The sequence below is a fragment of the Agelaius tricolor genome, unplaced genomic scaffold (genome assembly GCF_023055355.1).
Source record: "Agelaius tricolor isolate 1412-34295 unplaced genomic scaffold, bAgeTri1.0.p SCAF_36, whole genome shotgun sequence".
Taxonomy (NCBI): domain Eukaryota; kingdom Metazoa; phylum Chordata; class Aves; order Passeriformes; family Icteridae; genus Agelaius; species Agelaius tricolor.
This window is the reverse complement of record NW_027269296.1, coordinates 3,876,221-3,894,323: the sequence shown is the minus strand read 5'-3', so window position 1 is coordinate 3,894,323 and position 18,103 is coordinate 3,876,221. Positions and strand designations below refer to the sequence as shown.

At 50.4% G+C, this 18,103-nt stretch overlaps 1 protein-coding gene across 1 annotated transcript in view; it reads left to right on the top strand.

Moving 5' to 3' along the window:
* EPHA10 (EPH receptor A10) overlaps positions 1-16,732 on the top strand; it is a 32,933-nt gene extending 16,201 nt beyond the window's left edge. Inside the window, exons 6-17 of the mRNA XM_071453088.1 lie at positions 2,096-2,220; positions 4,762-4,915; positions 6,341-6,449; positions 7,150-7,205; positions 7,956-8,081; positions 9,668-9,853; positions 10,670-10,731; positions 10,819-11,022; positions 12,163-12,312; positions 12,435-12,628; positions 12,701-12,865; positions 14,037-16,732. Of these exons, the coding sequence (XP_071309189.1) occupies positions 2,096-2,220; positions 4,762-4,915; positions 6,341-6,449; positions 7,150-7,205; positions 7,956-8,081; positions 9,668-9,853; positions 10,670-10,731; positions 10,819-11,022; positions 12,163-12,312; positions 12,435-12,628; positions 12,701-12,865; positions 14,037-14,151 (1,646 nt within the window). The 3' untranslated portion in view covers positions 14,152-16,732. The remainder of the gene's footprint in view (positions 1-2,095; positions 2,221-4,761; positions 4,916-6,340; positions 6,450-7,149; positions 7,206-7,955; positions 8,082-9,667; positions 9,854-10,669; positions 10,732-10,818; positions 11,023-12,162; positions 12,313-12,434; positions 12,629-12,700; positions 12,866-14,036) is intronic.
* The last annotated feature ends 1,371 nt before the right edge of the window (positions 16,733-18,103 follow it).

The following is an 18,103-nucleotide window of genomic DNA, read 5'->3' as shown; positions in this document are numbered from 1 at the left end:
TTGCTCCTTGTAATTGCAGCCAAAAGAAGAGATGCAATTTAGTCTGCAGGTGGCAAAATTAATACTGTGTTTTTTCTAATCTGTCCCCAGCATGAGACTAAATAAAAGTGTTTGAGGAGTGAGGGGAACTGTTTGCCTGCAGGAGTGGAGCTGCATTAGCCATGTAAATGTGCACTCCAGGCCACTGTCATTTGTATTCCCGGCAGGAATACAAGGCTCCTGCCTTAAAGAGCTTTTAAATCTGCTGCTGATTAATAATGCAGCCAGTGCCAGAATGCATCCTCCTTCCTGAGGCTGGAGAAGGGGGTTGAGCTGGATTTGGTCCTCCAAAGCAGATTTGCCTGTGTGTGCCCAGGGCTGCCTCGGTCACCGTGGGGCAGTGGGGCTGCGGGATGAGCCAGCTCTGGGGCAAAAGTCTGAGCTTCTGGGGTCTTTGCCCTGAAAGGGCTGCCTGCTGATGGTGAGGCAGCTTCTCTGCTTTGCAATGGAGATATCTGAGGCATGTTCAGTGTTGGGATGTTAGTAACTGGTGAGGGAGGAGAGAGGTGGCTCTGTCTGGCACGAGCAGGGGTGTTTGGTGATTGGTGCCCAAGTGCAGCTGTTGGGTGCAGTGAGTTGTTCTGGGGAAGGACACGGTGCACATGTAGTTTTATGCCTGTTCTGCTGTAGTTTTATGCCTGTTCTGCTGCTACCCTGGTTAATCAACAGGAGAAAACCCACGTACAGGGGAATGGAGTTTATAAAGTCAGGCGGTGTGGTGAATAATTTAATGTTTGCTTTTTCAAATAGAGGCAATGATAGGAGAGCTTAAAATATTGATGGGAAACACATTTTTTTTTTCACAGTGTGAAATGCTTTATAGCCTGTGTGATTTTCTTTAATGTTTTTTAAACATGTTTGAGGCTGGCACCTGCTTTTCTGTCATGTACCATGGGCTCTGCTCTAAAGCACATCTGTGAGTGAACAGGATTTTTCCTGCTGACTTTGTTAACAGTCAGGACCACACAGTCAGGGCTCTCCAGTCCATTTCCAGGATTCAGAGACACAGGAGGGCAGCTGTGTGATATTTTATTGATGGGGATCATACAACACAGAAAGGAGCACTTAGCTTATCTCACAGGAGCAGGACCCAAGGCAGGTGTTGGGGGATAATGTTGGATTATGTCCCACACCCTGAGGGAGCTGTGTGTGGGCCATGGAGCTGCACAGGAGCCTCTTTGACTCCTCTCTGGAAGCCAGAGTGACTTGCAATCAAGGAGCAAATCACCATGAATAAAACATCATGAGGGCTTTTTATTTCAGCAAAGATTAATGAGCTAAGTAATAAATACAAAATTTCACAGATACTTAAGTTTACTTTCTAGGGACTTGTTCCTCTCCATGGGAGTCTTGGTGGGACAGAGACAGGTCCAGCAAATGTCCTGATTTGATGGGAAGTAGGACAAGCTGGAAACAGTCAACATCCCTGTGCAGCTTTTGCTGTGCCTGAGGGCTGTGAGCTGCTGCCTGCATAGGCTGGAGACCTGTTTGGAGCCAAACCTGGTTCAAATGGGAATATTGGCAAGTGCATCTTACAGTGGATGAACTAAATGGATGCTTGCATGTCGGGGAGGGAGTTTGTGCTGACCAGAAATACACAGGCAGCTCCTGAGGCACTGCCTGCTCTCAGAGCAGGGGTCAAACTCTCAGCAGTCCAGGCTGGATCTGGTGTGAGGTGGTTCAGGAGGCCTTGGTGTGTCCCACCAGCCCTCCTGATCAAAGATTGTGTTTTGCCTATCCCAGGCATCCTCAGCAGGGGTTCAGAGCCCAGGACATGAACCCATCCTCAGACCCCACAGCAGCACTAAGGGTGGAGGGTGCTGTTGGGATTTTTGCCAGTTTTCCATTGGAGGGTTGCAGGCTGCCCATGGACTACAAAGCTGCTGTGTTTTACCACTATCTTCTCCAGGATGATCACCAGCTCATCCTGGAGCTATTCCAGTCCTGATTCAGAGAGGGGGGATTGGTGTCTGCAGAAGCCACACACTCTGTTTAAGTGAAATGTTTTACTGGAGCAGCCCCTCAGTCAGTGCCCTTTCCCTCTCTGCATTTTCAGAGCCAACTCCTGTCACTGACATCCGCACAGACAGAGTGGAGCAGAAGAGTGTCACCCTGTCCTGGCAGGAGCCAGGCTTGCTCACTGCCAATGGCACCGAGTACGAGGTCAAGTACTTTGAGAAGGTAGGCTCTGGGTGTGGGAGTCCTTAAAATCACAGGGGTTTGGCAAAGCTGCCAAAGGCAGGCCTCAGAGACAGCAGAACTGGGATTGGGGCTAAGCAGTAGCCATGAGATTGGTCAGCAGAAAAATTATGTAAGAAGTAGAAAAGTAAGGGCAAATAGAACAATGGTCTGTGTATTAATGCTTAAGGAGTTATTATTAAGGAGTATTAAGGAGTCTAGAATAACTTCTTAAGCTGCAAAAAGTTTATCTAGTGAGATATTAGGAAGTTCTAACCTTAATAATGGAGCTCTGTGCATTGTGTTTTAAGGCTTACAAGCAGGTATGGTATTCCAAATAAGCAAGCATTGTTTTAACTGAAGGGATGTGTGCTTATGGTGGTTGGATAGAACTACTGTCAATGTGCTTTTGCTTTGTGTGATTGGCCAAAAAACTTTCAAAGTGAGTTGTAACATTGAGTTCTTTGTCTGCTGCTGGCATCTTCCCATTGTCATCACCATGGAATGAGAGTGATGCTGGAAAATAAAACAGCTCAAGGTGCCTTCCCCAGCAGTCCCACCCTGTCTGTGATTTGTACAGAGCCCCTGGCTGGTGATACTGGGCACTGCCATGGGCTCTGCTTGTGCCCCCTGGCTCTGTGCCCTTCCCTTGCCCCCCTCAGGAGCAGGGGTGCTGTGTGTGCCCATCCATCTGTGACTCCAGCTGGGCACTGACACCACAGTGGTTCCTACATCCTGGAGGAGATGCTCTCTGTATTCCCAGCCTGCTCTCCAGGAGAGGGTTGGACCTTGTGGTCTGCACTGGTTTAGGACTGAGAGCCACAAACCTGTGACTGTGGGTGGCCTTTCTACATGGGAAATATTTCTATGACAGTTTCTTGATTTTAAAAATTGCTGCTGTTTGACAGGTGCAGTAGGTTGGGAATTTTAGGAGAAATACCAGTGGGCAGAGCAGGGACAAGGCTCTAAATGAAAATGAATGCAGTTTATGACACAGTTCTGCAAATTACCTTATCTGCGTGTGCTCAGGCTCGTTCTGGAGCTGATGGTGTGTCAGGCACACTGTGCAGGTGACATGTCAGCATTCTGTATTTAGAAGCAAGCTTCCCTGAAGCTGATTCATATTAATGTGATTTGCAGCATCTGATAGATTTGAGAGGAGGGATCTGTGGAGGAGGGCAAATACTGGAGCCCGAGACAATAATTCCTGTGCAAATGGGCTGCAGCAACATGATACTTGGGGTATGAAATGAGGAGCCTTCCTCCTTGAGTAGAGAATTTAAATTCAGTTTAGCAGTTATTCACTGAAATGAGGCTCTTGATGCTGACATGGATATCAACTTAGTTCCTAATCTTTGCTTTTAAAGCTTTTGTTTTTACTGTGAAGATTCAAAGGGGGAAACATATCAAATGGAAACACATTTGGTAGTGATGTGAGCAGTGCAGTGAGTGCCTGCTGCTCATGCCCATGCCAGACTGTGGGGCTGAGACACTGAACTGTGGGGTGGGGACACTGCCTGTGCTGAATTGTGGGGTTGGGACACTGAACTGTGGGGCTGGGACACTGAACTGTGGGGTGGGGACACTGCCTGTGCTGAAATGTGGGGCTGGGACACTGCTTGTGCCAGACTGTGGGGCTGGGACACTGAACTGTGCTGGAATGTGGGGCTGGGACACTGAACTGTGGGGCTGGGACATTGCCTGTGCTGGACTGTGGGGCTGGGACACTGAACTGTGCTGTGGGGACACTGCCTGTGCTGAAATGTGGGGCTGGGACACTGCTTGTGCCAGACTGTGGGGCTGGGACACTGCCTGTGCTGAACCCTGGGTTGGGGACACTGCCTGTGCTGGACTGTGGGGCTGGGACATTGAACTGTGCAGTGGGGACACTGCCTGTGCTGAAATGTGGGGTTGGGACACTGAACTGTGCTGGACTGTGGGGCTGGGACACTGCTTGTGTCAGACTGTGGTGTTGGGACACTGCCTGTGCTGAACCCTGGGGTGGGGACACTGCCTGTGCTGGACTGTGGGGCTGGGACACTGAACTGTGGGGTTGGGACACTGCCTTCACTGCCTGTGCTGGACAGTGGGACTGTGGGACACTGCCTGTGCTGGACTGTGGGGTGGGGACACTGAACTGTGGGTCTGGGGTGCCCCTCAGGGCTCCACCTGCCATTCAGCAATCCCCACAGATTTGCTCCAGTCCTCAGCAGCTGCAGCAGGGGAGCAGGGAAGGGCTGGGCAGGGCTGCTGGCTGCTGCCACAGCTGAGCCTGGCACAGGGGGAAGTTGCCATGAGGGGTGGCACAGCTGCTCCCCACCACCCCACCTTCTACCTTCATGTCCTCACAGCACCATCCACCTCCATCTGCCATCTCCTGTGACCTTCCCATGTAATTTCTGTTGATCAGACATGCAGTGAATGTATTGTTTCTTTTGGAGGCTGTCCTGACGGGGCCCAGAGCTGAGGACAGGGCTGTGCCATGCTGGCTCTGTGTCACAGCTGTCAGTCCAGCTCCATCTCAGGTATCTCATTATTTCACAGGATCAGAGAGATCAAAGTTACTCAACTGTGAAAACCACATCAACGGCTGTGACAGTCAATAACCTGAAGCCTGGTACCCTCTACATTTTCCAAATCAGAACATCTTCCTCTCCAGACTACAACCCTGGCATTGAAGTGGAGACATTGGCAGAGTGTAAGTGCAGCAGGGCTCTGAGCTGAGCCCTGGGGAGGCTGTGCTTGCAGCTTGTGCTCCAGCTGCCCCTGTTCCATGGAGCAGCACTTGTTCCTCTGGTTCTGCTGCTCCAGGTCTAAGGTCACTGCTGTCCAGGAATTTGCTTCTCCTTGCATTTTCCCATTAGATGTTGATGAGGTTGGTCCTGCCTGTGCTGGGGGAGCCTGTCCTGTCTCTTCTCAGTCAAGAGTCAATGAGGGCAGCTGCTCTCTGGCTCCTTTCTCATGAAGGGGCTGGGACAGGCTCTGCTCTTTGGCTGAGCTTGCCCAAAACCACGCTTAGCTCATGACTGCTCCCTGCTGCTGTCCTGGCTCAGGAGGCATTTGGCTTGCCTGCTCCTTGGCTGGCTCAGGGCAGCCAGCAACAGTGTTATCTGCTGAGACTTCTCCTTTTAAATTCCCATTCATAACTGTGGTCCAAAAGCATCTTATTTCACTAAGAGAGGGCTGGAGGGATGTTGGGCTTCAGCACAATCCCCCATGCTGGCTGGAAGAGCAAGGCTGAGCTGGCTGGCTCAGAACAGCTCCCACAGATTGTGTTTAACAGGGCTTTAAATTGCCTTCATTTGCCACACAGAAGACATTTCAGAATTAATTGAAGCCAATAAAAATTTTATAGAGAATGTAGTAGCTATCTAATACCCCTGTTTGCAAAAGCAGGAGGAAAAGGGATTAATGTGATGAAAGAAAACTATTTGTAAGGCCATAAATTTTGATATGTTCCTCTGATAAACAGGATTCTTCCTCAGCTCTGATTCCCAGCATCAGGAGCTGGTGCAGCAGTGCTGGGCTGCTCTGTCTGCAGTGCCCAGCATGTTGGACTGATCCCACCAGCCTGGGCTCTTAAAGCTGAACCATGTCATAGACATGTTTTCTGAAAAATCCTTTCCTTAGGATTTTTTATCCTGAGAAGCTGAGAGGCCTCAGGAACAAAATGTAACCAATGGTTATCTGCTGCTGTGGAATGCAACAGGTGCATCTGTGATTGGCTCATGTGGTTGTTTCTAATTAATGGCCAATCACAGCCCAGCTGGCTCAGACTCTCTGTCTGAGACACAAGCTTTTGTTATCATTCTTTCCTATTCTATTCTTAGCCAGCCTTCTGATGAAATCCTTTCTTCTATTCTTTTAGTATAGTTTTAATATGATATATATAATAAAATAATAAATCAGCCTTCTGAAACATGGAGTCAGATCCTCATCTCTTTCCTCATCCTCGGGCCCCTGTGAACACGGTCACAGAACCAGAACATGAATTGTGAGGATGGTGAAAAGCAGCCAAACTCCCACAGCTCTCCTGGAGGACCCAGGCTGGCCATGGGAGCAGTGAGCAAGGCAGCTGCTCTCCTCAAACCTGGTTATGAGTGGCTCTGCTTCCCTCCTGCAGTGACAGTGGCCTCCAGTGAGCAGAGCCCCGTCCTCATCATCGCGGTGGTGGCCATCGTGGGGCTGACGGTGCTGCTGTCCCTGGTGCTTGGTGTGATGGTCTGGAGGAGGTGAGCAGGGCCAGCTGTGGCCCAGGGGGGTTTGAGCTGGGGTGAGGAGCTACTGCCCAGGTGCTGCTGTGCTCTCAGAGTCTCTGTGGTCAGGATGACCCCGAGATGTGTCAGAGTCTCTTTTCCCAGCCTGGCTGCTGAAGAAGGAGTCAGGATTCTTCTGTTCTGCTTCTCAAGGTTGTTTATTTTTTGTAATCTATAACATTCTCTCTCTCTGACCTGCTGAGGTCTGTCTGGAAGGTCAGGTTGTGGCACACTGACCACCCTTGGGGTGGTATTAGCTTTTTATACTAAGAACTACATGTACATTATTTACAATAACTTCCCAATACCTATGTTAGACAGTGAGCTTCTACTCTAAACCAATCCAAAAGTGCCACCATCACAGCAGAAGATGGAGGACAAGAAGAAGAAGGAGGACAGGACATGCCCAGATTCCTCCATCTTGACTCCTGAACCCCCATTCTAAATCCCCAAAATTCTACATTTCACCCTGTGATTAATTCACTATAATTCTATTCCAACTCTTGTGCCTTGTAAATCTTCACACAAAGTTGGTGATTTTTTTCCATGGGCTAAAATTGAAGGTGTTTCTGGCTCTGTGCCAAGGTCTCTGAGCCCCCTGCCAGGGTTTTGAGTCCTCCAGGGCAGCCAGAGGAATGTCCTGGGTTCTGACACTGCATCTTCATTCTCTTTGCAGGCAGTGTGGGTACAGCAAAGCCAGCCAGGATGGGGATGAGGAGCTGTACTTCCACTGTAAGTGGCACCCAGCTGTCACAGCCAGTGTGACTGTGGGGGTCCCTGATTTATCCCTGATTTATCATTGTTAATAATGCACCAAAGCAGCCCTGAGCCCTCACTTTTGAAGTGCTGTCACCCTGTGTTATCCCAGAGCAGGGGCTAGCACAGCAAGGCTCTCTGAGGACCGTGTCAGCTCCATGTGCCAGTGTCTGTTCTGGCTGTGTGGGGGTCCCTGTGTGCCAGAGGAAATGGGGACACTTGCAGCTTCCATGGGGTGTGTAAATTATTGTCAGCTTCTCAAGCAAACAGCCTTGTTTTCTGGGGCTACTCTGGATTATTAAGCAGCAATATTTTACATACAGCAGTTGTCAGAGGGAATTCAGATGACGGGACTGATGAGTTTATTTGATTCCAAGCCCATGGAGTGCACACATGCTTTTCTGTTCCCCAAAGCACCTTGGAAGTAGAAGAGCCTGCCTTGACCATTCCACTTGGCTTTGGAGGGTGGGAGCCTCTCTGGAGCAAAGGGGCTGCTCTCCTTTACCCAGGGGTTGTGGCAGGGGAGCAGAGCAGTTGGATTCACTCAATCCTAAAAAAAAAATCTTAGAAACCTTAGAACTGAGTCTTTTGCTTTGCTTATAGAAAGGTGGCACGTTGGTTCTGCCCACAGACCAGGAGATGGATGAGCTGGGACAGTGTTTCCAGGATGGGTGGGTGGAAGTTCTGCTGAGCCCCTCTCACCTGCCCTTTCTGCCTTTCCTGCAGTTAAAATACCAACCAGGAGGACATACATTGACCCCAGCACCTGCGAGGACCCCATGCAGGCTGTGCACCTCTTTGCCAAGGAGCTGGACAATGCCAGCATCAAAATTGAGAGGATTATCAGGACAGGCAAGTTCCAGGGGTGGTGGCTGTGCTGGTGTGCTCCCCTTTCCCTGGGCCATGGCATTCCTGGGGGTACCCACCTGCAGCACAGGATGGCAGTGGGGCTGGTGAGGGTTTTATCCTGAAGCTTTGTTCCACATTCCTGGTGTTTTCCTGAGGCACTGAGCACAGCCAAGCCACGCAGAGCAGAAAGCATCAGCAATTATCTACATCTGGGCAGTTTGACAGCAGCATGAAAACTATTTATAAATACGTGAACCTAATGATTTATTGATTTTCATCAACTTCACTGCCTAAAACTTAAAAGCAAATTAAAATCCCCTGACTGGACCCTAGAGCCTTAATGGCTACTGTGTGCCAGAATGTGGGAAACGTGATCATTCTTTGTCATTTGTTTTCCTAAAGATAAATTCAGCTGTAGCAGCAGCAGAGGTGGAGGAAGGGAGGAGGGAGGGCTTTGCCTGCAGCTGAAGGACAGTGTTGAAGAGGAGAGGACACTGAAGAGGGGATGAGGTTGCCTCTGAACTGCAGGGTGGGGCAGCTCAGAGGAGCCCCATGTACCTTTCATGAGCAAAATGGTGTTTGAAAAATCAAGAAAGAAACTAGTAAGGAAGACATTTAAATCTAAGGAATTTGGGAGTGTGTTTGTCTCGCTGCTGACCTAACAATAACCTGATTTCCAAATCAATAAAGCGGTTCATAGCTACATGCTTTTTGCTGTCAAGCCAATATTGGTTTTTTATGTTGGGAATTCTGTAGCTCCTGTTGTGGAGTGCATGGCTGTGCAGTGGGATGTTCTTCCTCAAGGATTGCAGGAACCCCCCCTCACAGCCCTGCTGTGTCCAGCTCTGTGGGAAGCAGACCAGGAGGCAGAACCAGCCAGGAGGGTCAGAACCAGCCAGGTCCAGAGCATAACCTTGGTGATTGCTCCTCCTCTCATGGGCTAAAATACAATATGCACTGGGGCAGAGCATGGAGAGAACAGCTGAGAGGCTCTGGAGGTGCCTGAGGGTCAGCAGCTTACATGGGGTGTATAAATTATTGTCAGCTTCTCATGAACATGAGCAAACAGCTTTGTTTTCTGGGGCTACTCTGGATTATGGAGCAACAATAATTTTACAGACAACAATTGTAAGACTATTGGAATTTACCAATATAGCTGGATGGGACGTGCCTGAGCTTGTCTGGCCCTTGCTGCTGAAGTAAATAGTGGCAACTGTGGTGTTTCACCCCACAGACACTTTTGGCCAGCTGGGTGTGTGGTGTTTCACCCCACAGACACTTTTGCCTGCCTGGGTGTGTGGTGTTTCACCCCACAGACACTTTTGGCTGGCTGGGTGTGTGGTGTTTCACCCCACAGACACTTTTGGCTGGCTGGATGTGTGGTGTTTCACCCCACAGACACTTTTGCCTGCCTGGGTGCTGCAGTTGGCACGTGGGGACAAGTCCAGACCTGCAGGAGCTCTGGTGGTGCTGGGATGGAGCTTCCCCCCATAACAGGGGCTGCTCCTGGGGTTTCCCTCTGGCAGAGAAGCTTTAAGGGGATGGTGAAGGAAAGGAGTTGGTGTTTAACCCATTTCTCTGCCGTGCAGGAGAGTTTGGGGAGGTGTGCCGGGGGTGCCTGAAGCTGCCCAGCAAGCGCGAGCTGCCGGTGGCCATCCGCACGCTGAGGGCCGGCTGCTCCGAGAAACAGCAGCGCTCCTTCCTGGCCCAGGCCTGCACCATGGGCCAGTTTGACCACTCCAATGTCATCCGCCTCGAGGGGGTCATCACCAGAGGTACATTCATTGGAATATTTACCAATATAGCCAGATGGGACCTGCCTGAGGCCTTGTCTGGTTCAGGGCCTTGTTTGGCCCTGAACCAAACAGCGGCACTGTGGTGTTTCACCCCACAGACACTTTTGGCTGCCTGGGTGTGTGGTGTTTCACCCCACAGACACTTTTGGCTGCCTGGGTGTGTGGTGTTTCACCCCACAGACACTTTTGCCTGCCTGGGTGCTGCAGTTGGCACATGGAGACAAGTCCAGGCCTGCAGGAGCTCTGGTGGTGCTGGGATGGAGCTTCCCCCCATAACAGGGGCTGCTCCTGGGGTTTCCCTCTGGCAAAGAAGCTTTAAGGGGATGGTGAAGGAAAGGAGTCGGTTCTGATGGAGGCTTTGGATCCAGAGACTGCTTTGACTGCTGCAGCTCTCTCCCATGAGTGTGTGTGCAGAACCAGGCTATGGATGCAATAGTTAAATGGATATTTGTGTAAATCCACAGAAACCAGAGCATGTGAGCTGATTCTAACCCTAAAAACTACGGTTTTTATAAGGAAAGGAAGTTCTGACTGGGCTGGTTGCTTTTGCTTTCACTGGGCTGTGCTGTCCTTTGTGATTCAGTCCTGATGAAAGGAGCTTCTGATACTGGAATCTGTTCCTAGCTGGGAATGGCAGGGAAGCCTTGGCCCTAGTGCTCATTATAACCTGGCTGAGATAACATCCTTATCTCCTCCAAAAGCCAGGCAGTGCAGGGGTTGGCACCTGGATTTGTAACCCCTGCAGAGTCTGAGTGATGACAGCACTGACACCGTGCTGTTTGTCTGTCTGTGCAGGGAGCACCATGATGATAGTGATGGAGTACATGGGGAATGGCCTGCTGGACTCCTTCCTCAGGGTGAGTACTGGGGTGTCTGCCCAGCTTGGACTCTCCTGGCCGTGTTCCCATGGCTGCCCTTTGGTTTTTCCTCTTCTGCTTTCACAGAAACACGAGGGGCAGCTGACGGGCACGCAGCTCATTTGCATGCTGCAGGGCATTGCCTCTGGCATGGCATACCTGGCAGAGATGGGCTATGTGCACAAGAGCCTGGCTGCCCACAAGGTCCTCGTCAGCAGCAGCCTGGCATGCAAGATCACAGGGTTCAGACAGCCTCAGGAAGACAAGATGGAAACCATCTTCTCCACCATGGTGAGCTGCATTTCCACATTCTGTTGTCAACACTTTTCCTAGGCTCCCATCTCCTTCTTCAAGTATGAACAGGGATTCTGCATCTTGGACTTCTTTCTCAGGTAGAAATCCAATGTTTTTGGTCAGGGACCTTCATAGCACCTTCATGCCTGCTCCAGCCACAGCCCTGCTGCACAAATCAGGGCAGAGGGACTTGTGTTTGTACAGCTGTGGGATGGTTTTCCTTAAATATCAGTGTACAAAATGCTATCAGCTCTTCCTGGGGACATCCTCCTCTCCCATTAATATTTCAGGACTCACACTCCAGTGTAGCATACAGTTGCAGTGACATTTTAAACAAATTGAGGAAAAAGTTTTCTCTTAGCACTAAATGTGCTCCTGGCACATGGGTTTGCTTGGTGTCCATGCTGTGATGCCAGGCAGGGCACGATGAACAGTGAATGCCTACCTGGGAATTGCCAGCATTGGCCACATCCTGCTGGGCTCTCAGAAGGTTGCAGTTTATTGCAGCCCTGAGATATGTGAAAAGTCTCTGTTTTGGCCCACACGTTTGAAGAACGAGTCAGAGTTCTTCAGTTCTCAGTCTCAAAGCTGTTTATTGTATCTTATTTATAAAAATTTTTCTCCTGCCTTGCTGAGGTCCATCCAGCAGGACAGTTCCAGGCACACTGCCTGCCCCAGGGCAGTGTTATCTTTTTATACTACAAACTACATATAACATGTTTACAATAACTTTACAATACTGTGTTAGACAGTGAGCTTCTACTCTAAACCAATCCAAAAGTGCCACCATCACAGCAGAAGATGGAGAACAAGAAGAAGAAGAAAGGCTGGACACACCCAAGTCCCTCCATCTTGTCCTCAAAACCCCTATTCTAAAAAACCCCCAAATCTACTTTTTCACCTAGTGATAATTTTATTATTACACTACTTAAACTTCTGTGGCTTCCAGGTCTTCATACAAAGCTGGTAATTTGCTCCATGGGTCATAATCAAACCCACAGGTGTTCTGGACTGTGTGCCAGGGTCTCTGAGCCCCCTGGCAGGGGTCCTGGCAACTCTGGACACCCAGAGGGATGTCCTGAGTTCCAACACTGGACCAGTAAATGATAAATCATTCCTGCCCTTCTGCCTGTGCAGCGTGGGAAGAGCCTGGTGCTGTGGTCAGCCCCTGAGGCCATCCAGTATCAGCACTTCAGTCCTGCCAGCGACGTGTGGAGCTTCGGGATCGTCATGTGGGAAGTGATGTCCTACGGGGAGAGACCCTACTGGGACATGTCCCACCAGGATGTGAGTGCCCTGCAGCTGCTCAGTGCATGGTGCTGCAGCTGCAGGAGTGGCTGGGAGGCTTGCCCCAGGGTTTGCCTCTGGTTGGATGGCAGCAGCTGACCCCAGCCCCTCGTGTCGTGCAGGTGATGAAGGCTGTGGAGGATGGGTTCCGCCTGCCAGCCCCTGCCAACTGCCAGCCTCCCCTGCACCAGCTGATGCTCAACTGCTGGCAGAAGGACCGCAGCCAGAGGCCCAAGTTCTCACAGATCCACAATGCCCTGAGCAAGCTGGTGCAGAGCCTGGAGCCCCCAGAGTGCCCCAGCTCCACGTGTCCCAGGTGACCACACCTGCCTGTCCCCCCCTGCCCTGCCATGCCCCACTCCCTGTTCACCACCCTCTCTGCTGGCAGGTCCCATGGCACGTCCATCCCCCTCTCCAAGAGAACCTTCTCGGCCTTCCCCTCGTTCAGCTCCGTGGGGGAGTGGCTGGAAGCCATAGAAATGGGCAGATACAAGGACAACTTCACTGCTGCAGGCTACTGCTACCTGGAGTCTGTGGCCAGGATGACAGCCCAGTAAGTGACCTCTTCTCCTGGCTGTAACCTCATGTGTGGGTGTGATGGTGTTCACAGGGGTCCGAGGATGAGGGAAGAGATGAGGATCTGACGTTTCAGAAGGTTGATTTATTATTTTATGATATATATAATATTAGAACTATACTAAAAGAATAGAAGAAAGGATTTCATCAGAAGGCTGGCTAAGAATAGAATAGGAAAGAATGATAACAAAAGCTTGTGTCTCAGACAGAGTCCGAGACAGCTGGACTGTGATTGGCCATTGATTAAAAACAACCACATGAGACAAATCAACGATGCACCTGTTGCATTCCACAGCAGCAGATAACCATTGGTTACATTTTGTTCCTGATGCCTCTCAGCTTCTCAGGAGAAAAAATCCTAAGGAAAGGATTCTTCATAAAAGATGTGTGTGGCATGTGGGTGCAGTGAGAGCAACGTTTCCTGCCCCTGCCAGAGAGCAGAGCCACATCCAGAGTGATTTACTGATAACCTGTGGTGCTGCAGCACAGGGTGGTGGGCTCAGAGCTGTCCCACACTGGTGTGCTGCAGGCTCCTGTTAGCCCAGAATGCCTGGTCAGGGTCAGTGCTGCTTTGGCTGGGGCTAAAGCTTGGGGATTTTTTATTTATGCATTTTCTTACTTGGGCATGTGTGGAATGGGCACTGCCTGGCCTGGAAGCAGTTATTGTTGGGGCACACGGTGGTCACGGTGATGTGAAATGCACATCAAGAATGTGGATGATTAATCCTGTAATCTGTTCATAAGCAATGTCTCTTGTTGAGCTGTCAAGTCTCCAGATGCAGGTGGTGGCTGGGAATTACCCAGGCAGCTGAGGCTCAGGAGTTTCTTGGAACACTGACAGTTTTTACTGCTGGGGCTGCCCTGCCCTGGTTCCTCTCACCTCTGCAGTGTGTGCAAGGGTGCAGTGATTCCCAAATGGGAATCAAGTCAGTTCATCTCCAGATCCTTTTATATTCATTAGCCACATCTTAAGTACTGTAAATACACACTTGAGAAGTGTGTATGGTTAACCCGGTGATGGTTAACCCATGCCTAGCAGCAAGGAAGGGGAGAAGGTGGGGAGAAGGTTGTGTTCTGGGGGAGTGGCTGCAAGCTGAGCTTGTGTGTAAGGGTTGTGTGTGCTGGCTGATGTGGGGCTCATTTTGCAGAGACATCCTGAGCCTGGGCATCACTCTGGCAGAGCACCAGAAGACCCTCCTGAGTGGGATCCAGAGCCTGCGGGCCCAGGTGATCCGGATGCACGGCCGGGGCGTGCAGGTGTGAGCCCATGTGTGCAGAGGGGCAGAGCAGCCCCTGCTCCTTCTCGGGGAGGAGAGACCTGCTGGGCCAGCCAGCCCCACCTCTGAAACCTGGGGGTCTCAGGTGGGCTGTGGGAACTGCTGGGTGCTGCCAAACACGTGGTGGGAGAGCAGGGCTTCTGTCCCCTGTGCCAGCCCAGCATCCCCAGGGCGGGGCCTGGGGGACGTGGCTCTCCCCAGGGCTGTTTGTAAGATGAGTCAAACTGTAGTGATGCCATTTCATGTGGTAGTTGAGTTCACAGGGTGGGATGGACCTTTTTGCACTGTCTGAATCCAGAGCCAACACTTCTGTGTCTAGTATCCTGCTGGTGAATCCATGGGGACTTTTATACAGCCTGACAGATCACAGCAACCCCACAAGGAGTTTTTATTGCTTTTATATTTAGAAAGCAGCTCTCACCCAATGCCCAACTCCTGGAAGGTGACTTTCCCCATCTGTGCTGAAGGAAACTCTTTCCCAGTTGCATCCCTTCTGCTCCACGAGCTACTTCACAGAGTTTTGACACCTCACTTGGTGAACAAAACCAAATATTCTCCAGTAAAGCACAGAGGAAATGGTGCTGGCTGCATCCATGCAATCCACACTTTGTTTTGTGAGCACTGTGCTGCCTTCCTGGCACGCTGGCAGCTCCCAGAGCTGCAGCCTGATCCCTGAGAAGACATAAATAGCATCTTAATAATACAACTTTCCTTGAGGTTTGTTAATTAAATGGGTATTTGCAGCCCTTTATGGAGTTTTGTAAGGTTTTATTGTGATCTGTAAGTGTCTCAAGTGAATTATTAATGCTGAAAGGCAAAGATTTACATAGGGGATGAAGGCTGTAGGAGATGCTCAGAGTCTGGTTGGAAATCTGCTCCAGTCAGACTCTGTTGTTGGCTGCTCTGAGAGGATGAGGATGTGAATGAGGATTGAGTGCAGGACCCCTTGGGGCTGGCAGGGTGACCTCTCTGCCCAGGAGAGGGCTGCAAATGCTCTGGGGAAAAGATCTCTCCTTCCTGTCTCCTCTGCAGTTCAAACCATGCCTCTTGTGTCCCTCCCCAGAGTTTCTTGGTCAGTGTTTTTAACAGAAATCATTTCTCCAAGTCTGGCCCATTCCAGTCAGGTTGGTCACTTGCCATCCCCCTGTTTCCCAGCCTGAAGAGCAATAGCAGTGACCTAAGCCCTGCATTTAGTGAAATGCCTGATCCCAAGGATCAGGTGCAATTTGTGTGCTCTCTGTGTTTACATTTTATCTCTAGAGAAAGCATATTACAGCTCTCTAGGCAGGGGCTTGAACCAGCTTGGTTCTGGGTCTCCCCTCTCCCTGCTGGTGCTGCCTGTTGGGATGCAGGAGCCATGCTGGGAAGTTGCTGCTGGAGGAGCTGGCTCCAGGCTGCTTCAGGAGATCTGGAGACATCTAGGGCTTGGTGGTGAGGTGGCAGTGTGCCTCAGTTTGGAAAACAAACCTGGCCATGAGCAGGCAGCACCGTGTTCCCTTGAGTCCCCCAGAACAGACCCTGCCTCCAGAAAAGGGAATGTGACAAGGGCCAGCTCTGGGTGCCTCTTGTGGCCACTAAAATCTGCTTTTCTGTCCCTCTGGATGCTGCCCAGCTGGAAAGGGATGAACCTCAGCTCAGTTTTCTGTGGTCATGGCTGTTTCCCTGGGCTGCAGTGGCTGGGGGCTGGCCAGGCCTCAAATCTGAGTACCTGTTGGTTTGACCACCAAACTCCCAAAAAACTCACTTCCTTTTCAAACCAGGACACTCCTGTAGTAGCTGTGGCTGTGTGGAGGGGTCCCACAGGAGCTGAGCTCTGGGGTGGGCTCTGACCCAGCAGGAACAGGAGTCAGCAGCTCTCCTGCTCTCTCCTACAAGGAAGGAAAGGAAAGCCCCCCATGGAAGCAGCCTCCTAGCCCAGTTTTTCTGCAAGAATAAACACTTTGAATTGAGCTCTCACCAACACAAGATAACAAAATTTGTAGATTAAGCTATAGATTGTTGTTATGATATTAAAATTAACTTGCATCCTCTCAGCTTCTCTCCTTGGGGAAGTAGTATAATTAAATTAATCAGCAAGGCTGTTTTGCAGCTGCAAGGGAAATGCCTCAAAATGACCCTGATCTCTTCCCATGCAGCCTCTGGCATTTCACCAGGCTCTTGCCCTTCTCCATGGGCTGGAGCAGCATCTGCAACACTCCCCTCACTAGAAACCAAATGGGAATCAAGGTGGTTCATCCCCAGATGCTTTTCTATTCATTAGCCACATCTTAAGTACTGTAAATACACACTTGAGAAGTCAATATATATTTTTATAAGCTTGAGACAAATGTAATATAATATTATAAAGGACTCTGTGTGCATCTCATGTTTGAACTATAGTCAGACATCTCCAGGGAATCTCAGTTGGTTTGGAATATTATTTATTAATAATGATAATAATAATAATAGTTATTATAAATGCTAATAAAAATCTATTGACATTTTTTAAAATTTTGTATTTATTGAACTGTTGAAGCTGGCAATAAAGAGATATCTAAATACCTGAGTAAAACCAACCAATAATCCTGCCCTGGTTTGTCTGAGTGGGTCATTTCAATGTTCTGGGGGGAAATGCCACTTTATCAAAGGTGCCATGTGGTGAGTAAGGGACAGTTTTAGTAGCATCAAGGTGTGAAGTGATGCCTTGTTTTGTTAAATGACACCTGTGCTAAGGTGAGCTGACACCTGTAGAGGGGCTGGAGGGGTGGTTTCTTGATAGTGACATTTTGTGGGGAGGAAAAGCACCTGCTTTGCTTTGCTGGTGCATGTTGTGGTGTCAGAAAGGTGCATGGGCTGGCCTGTGGGCCAGGTGCTGTTCAGAGAGGTGGGAATCCCTCCCACCACCCCTCAGCATTCATTGCATGGTGAAAGTGAAACCCAGGACTCCGCTGGCACCACCAGCAGGTTTGGGTTTTGGGGAGAGCAAGGGAGGAGCCAGGGCTGTTCCTCCTGCCCCTCAGTGCCCCACAGCAGCCCAGGCATGAAATCCATCACCTTCCCCTTCCTCAGACATGAAATCCACCACCTTCCTCAGACATGGAATCATCACCTTCCCCTTCCTCAGACATGAAATCATCACCTTCCCCTTCCTCAGACATGAAATCCACCACCTTCCCCCTTCCTCAGACATGAAATCCACCACCTTCCCCCTTCCTCAGACATGAAATCCACCACCTTCCCCCTTCCTCAGACATGAAATCCACCACCTTCCCCCTTCCTCAGACATGAAATCCACCACCTTCCCCCTTCCTCAGACATGGAATCATCACCTTCCCCTTCCTCAGACACGGAATCATCACCTTCCCCCCTCCTCAGACATGAAATCCATCACCTTCCCCCTTCCTCAGACATGAAATCATCACCTTCCCCCTCCTCAGACATGAAATCATCACCTTTCCCCTTCCTCAGACATGGAATCATCACCTTCCCCTTCCCCCTGTGGGCTCTCACTGCAGAGAGGCTGCCAGACCCAGGGTGCAGGGCTCAGGTGAGCCTGGCCTTGCTACCAGCTGTCCTGGGAAGGTTAAAAAGAACCTGGCTCTGGAGGAAGAGCAAGGTTTGAATGTGAATAATGGCTGATTATCAGGAAGAGCAGGTGCCATTTGTCATGGTAATCAGCGATCTGTCAGTTCAAGTGAGCTCCTTTCCTCCTGTTCTTCACCTCCCACGTGTGCCTGGAGAGCCCTGAACAGGCTGGGACATGGCCAGACCCCTCAGCTCCTCCTGCCCCACCAAGGATGGGTTCCCAGTGCCACCCTGGGCTGCCCCAGTGCCACCTTGGGCTGCCCCAGCACCCTGCACCACCCACCTCAGCCAGGATCAGGTGGGTGCCCCTGCACTGGCTGGCCAAGGGGTGCCCATGGGGAGACAGATGTGGGGATTTGAGGCACAACTGGATC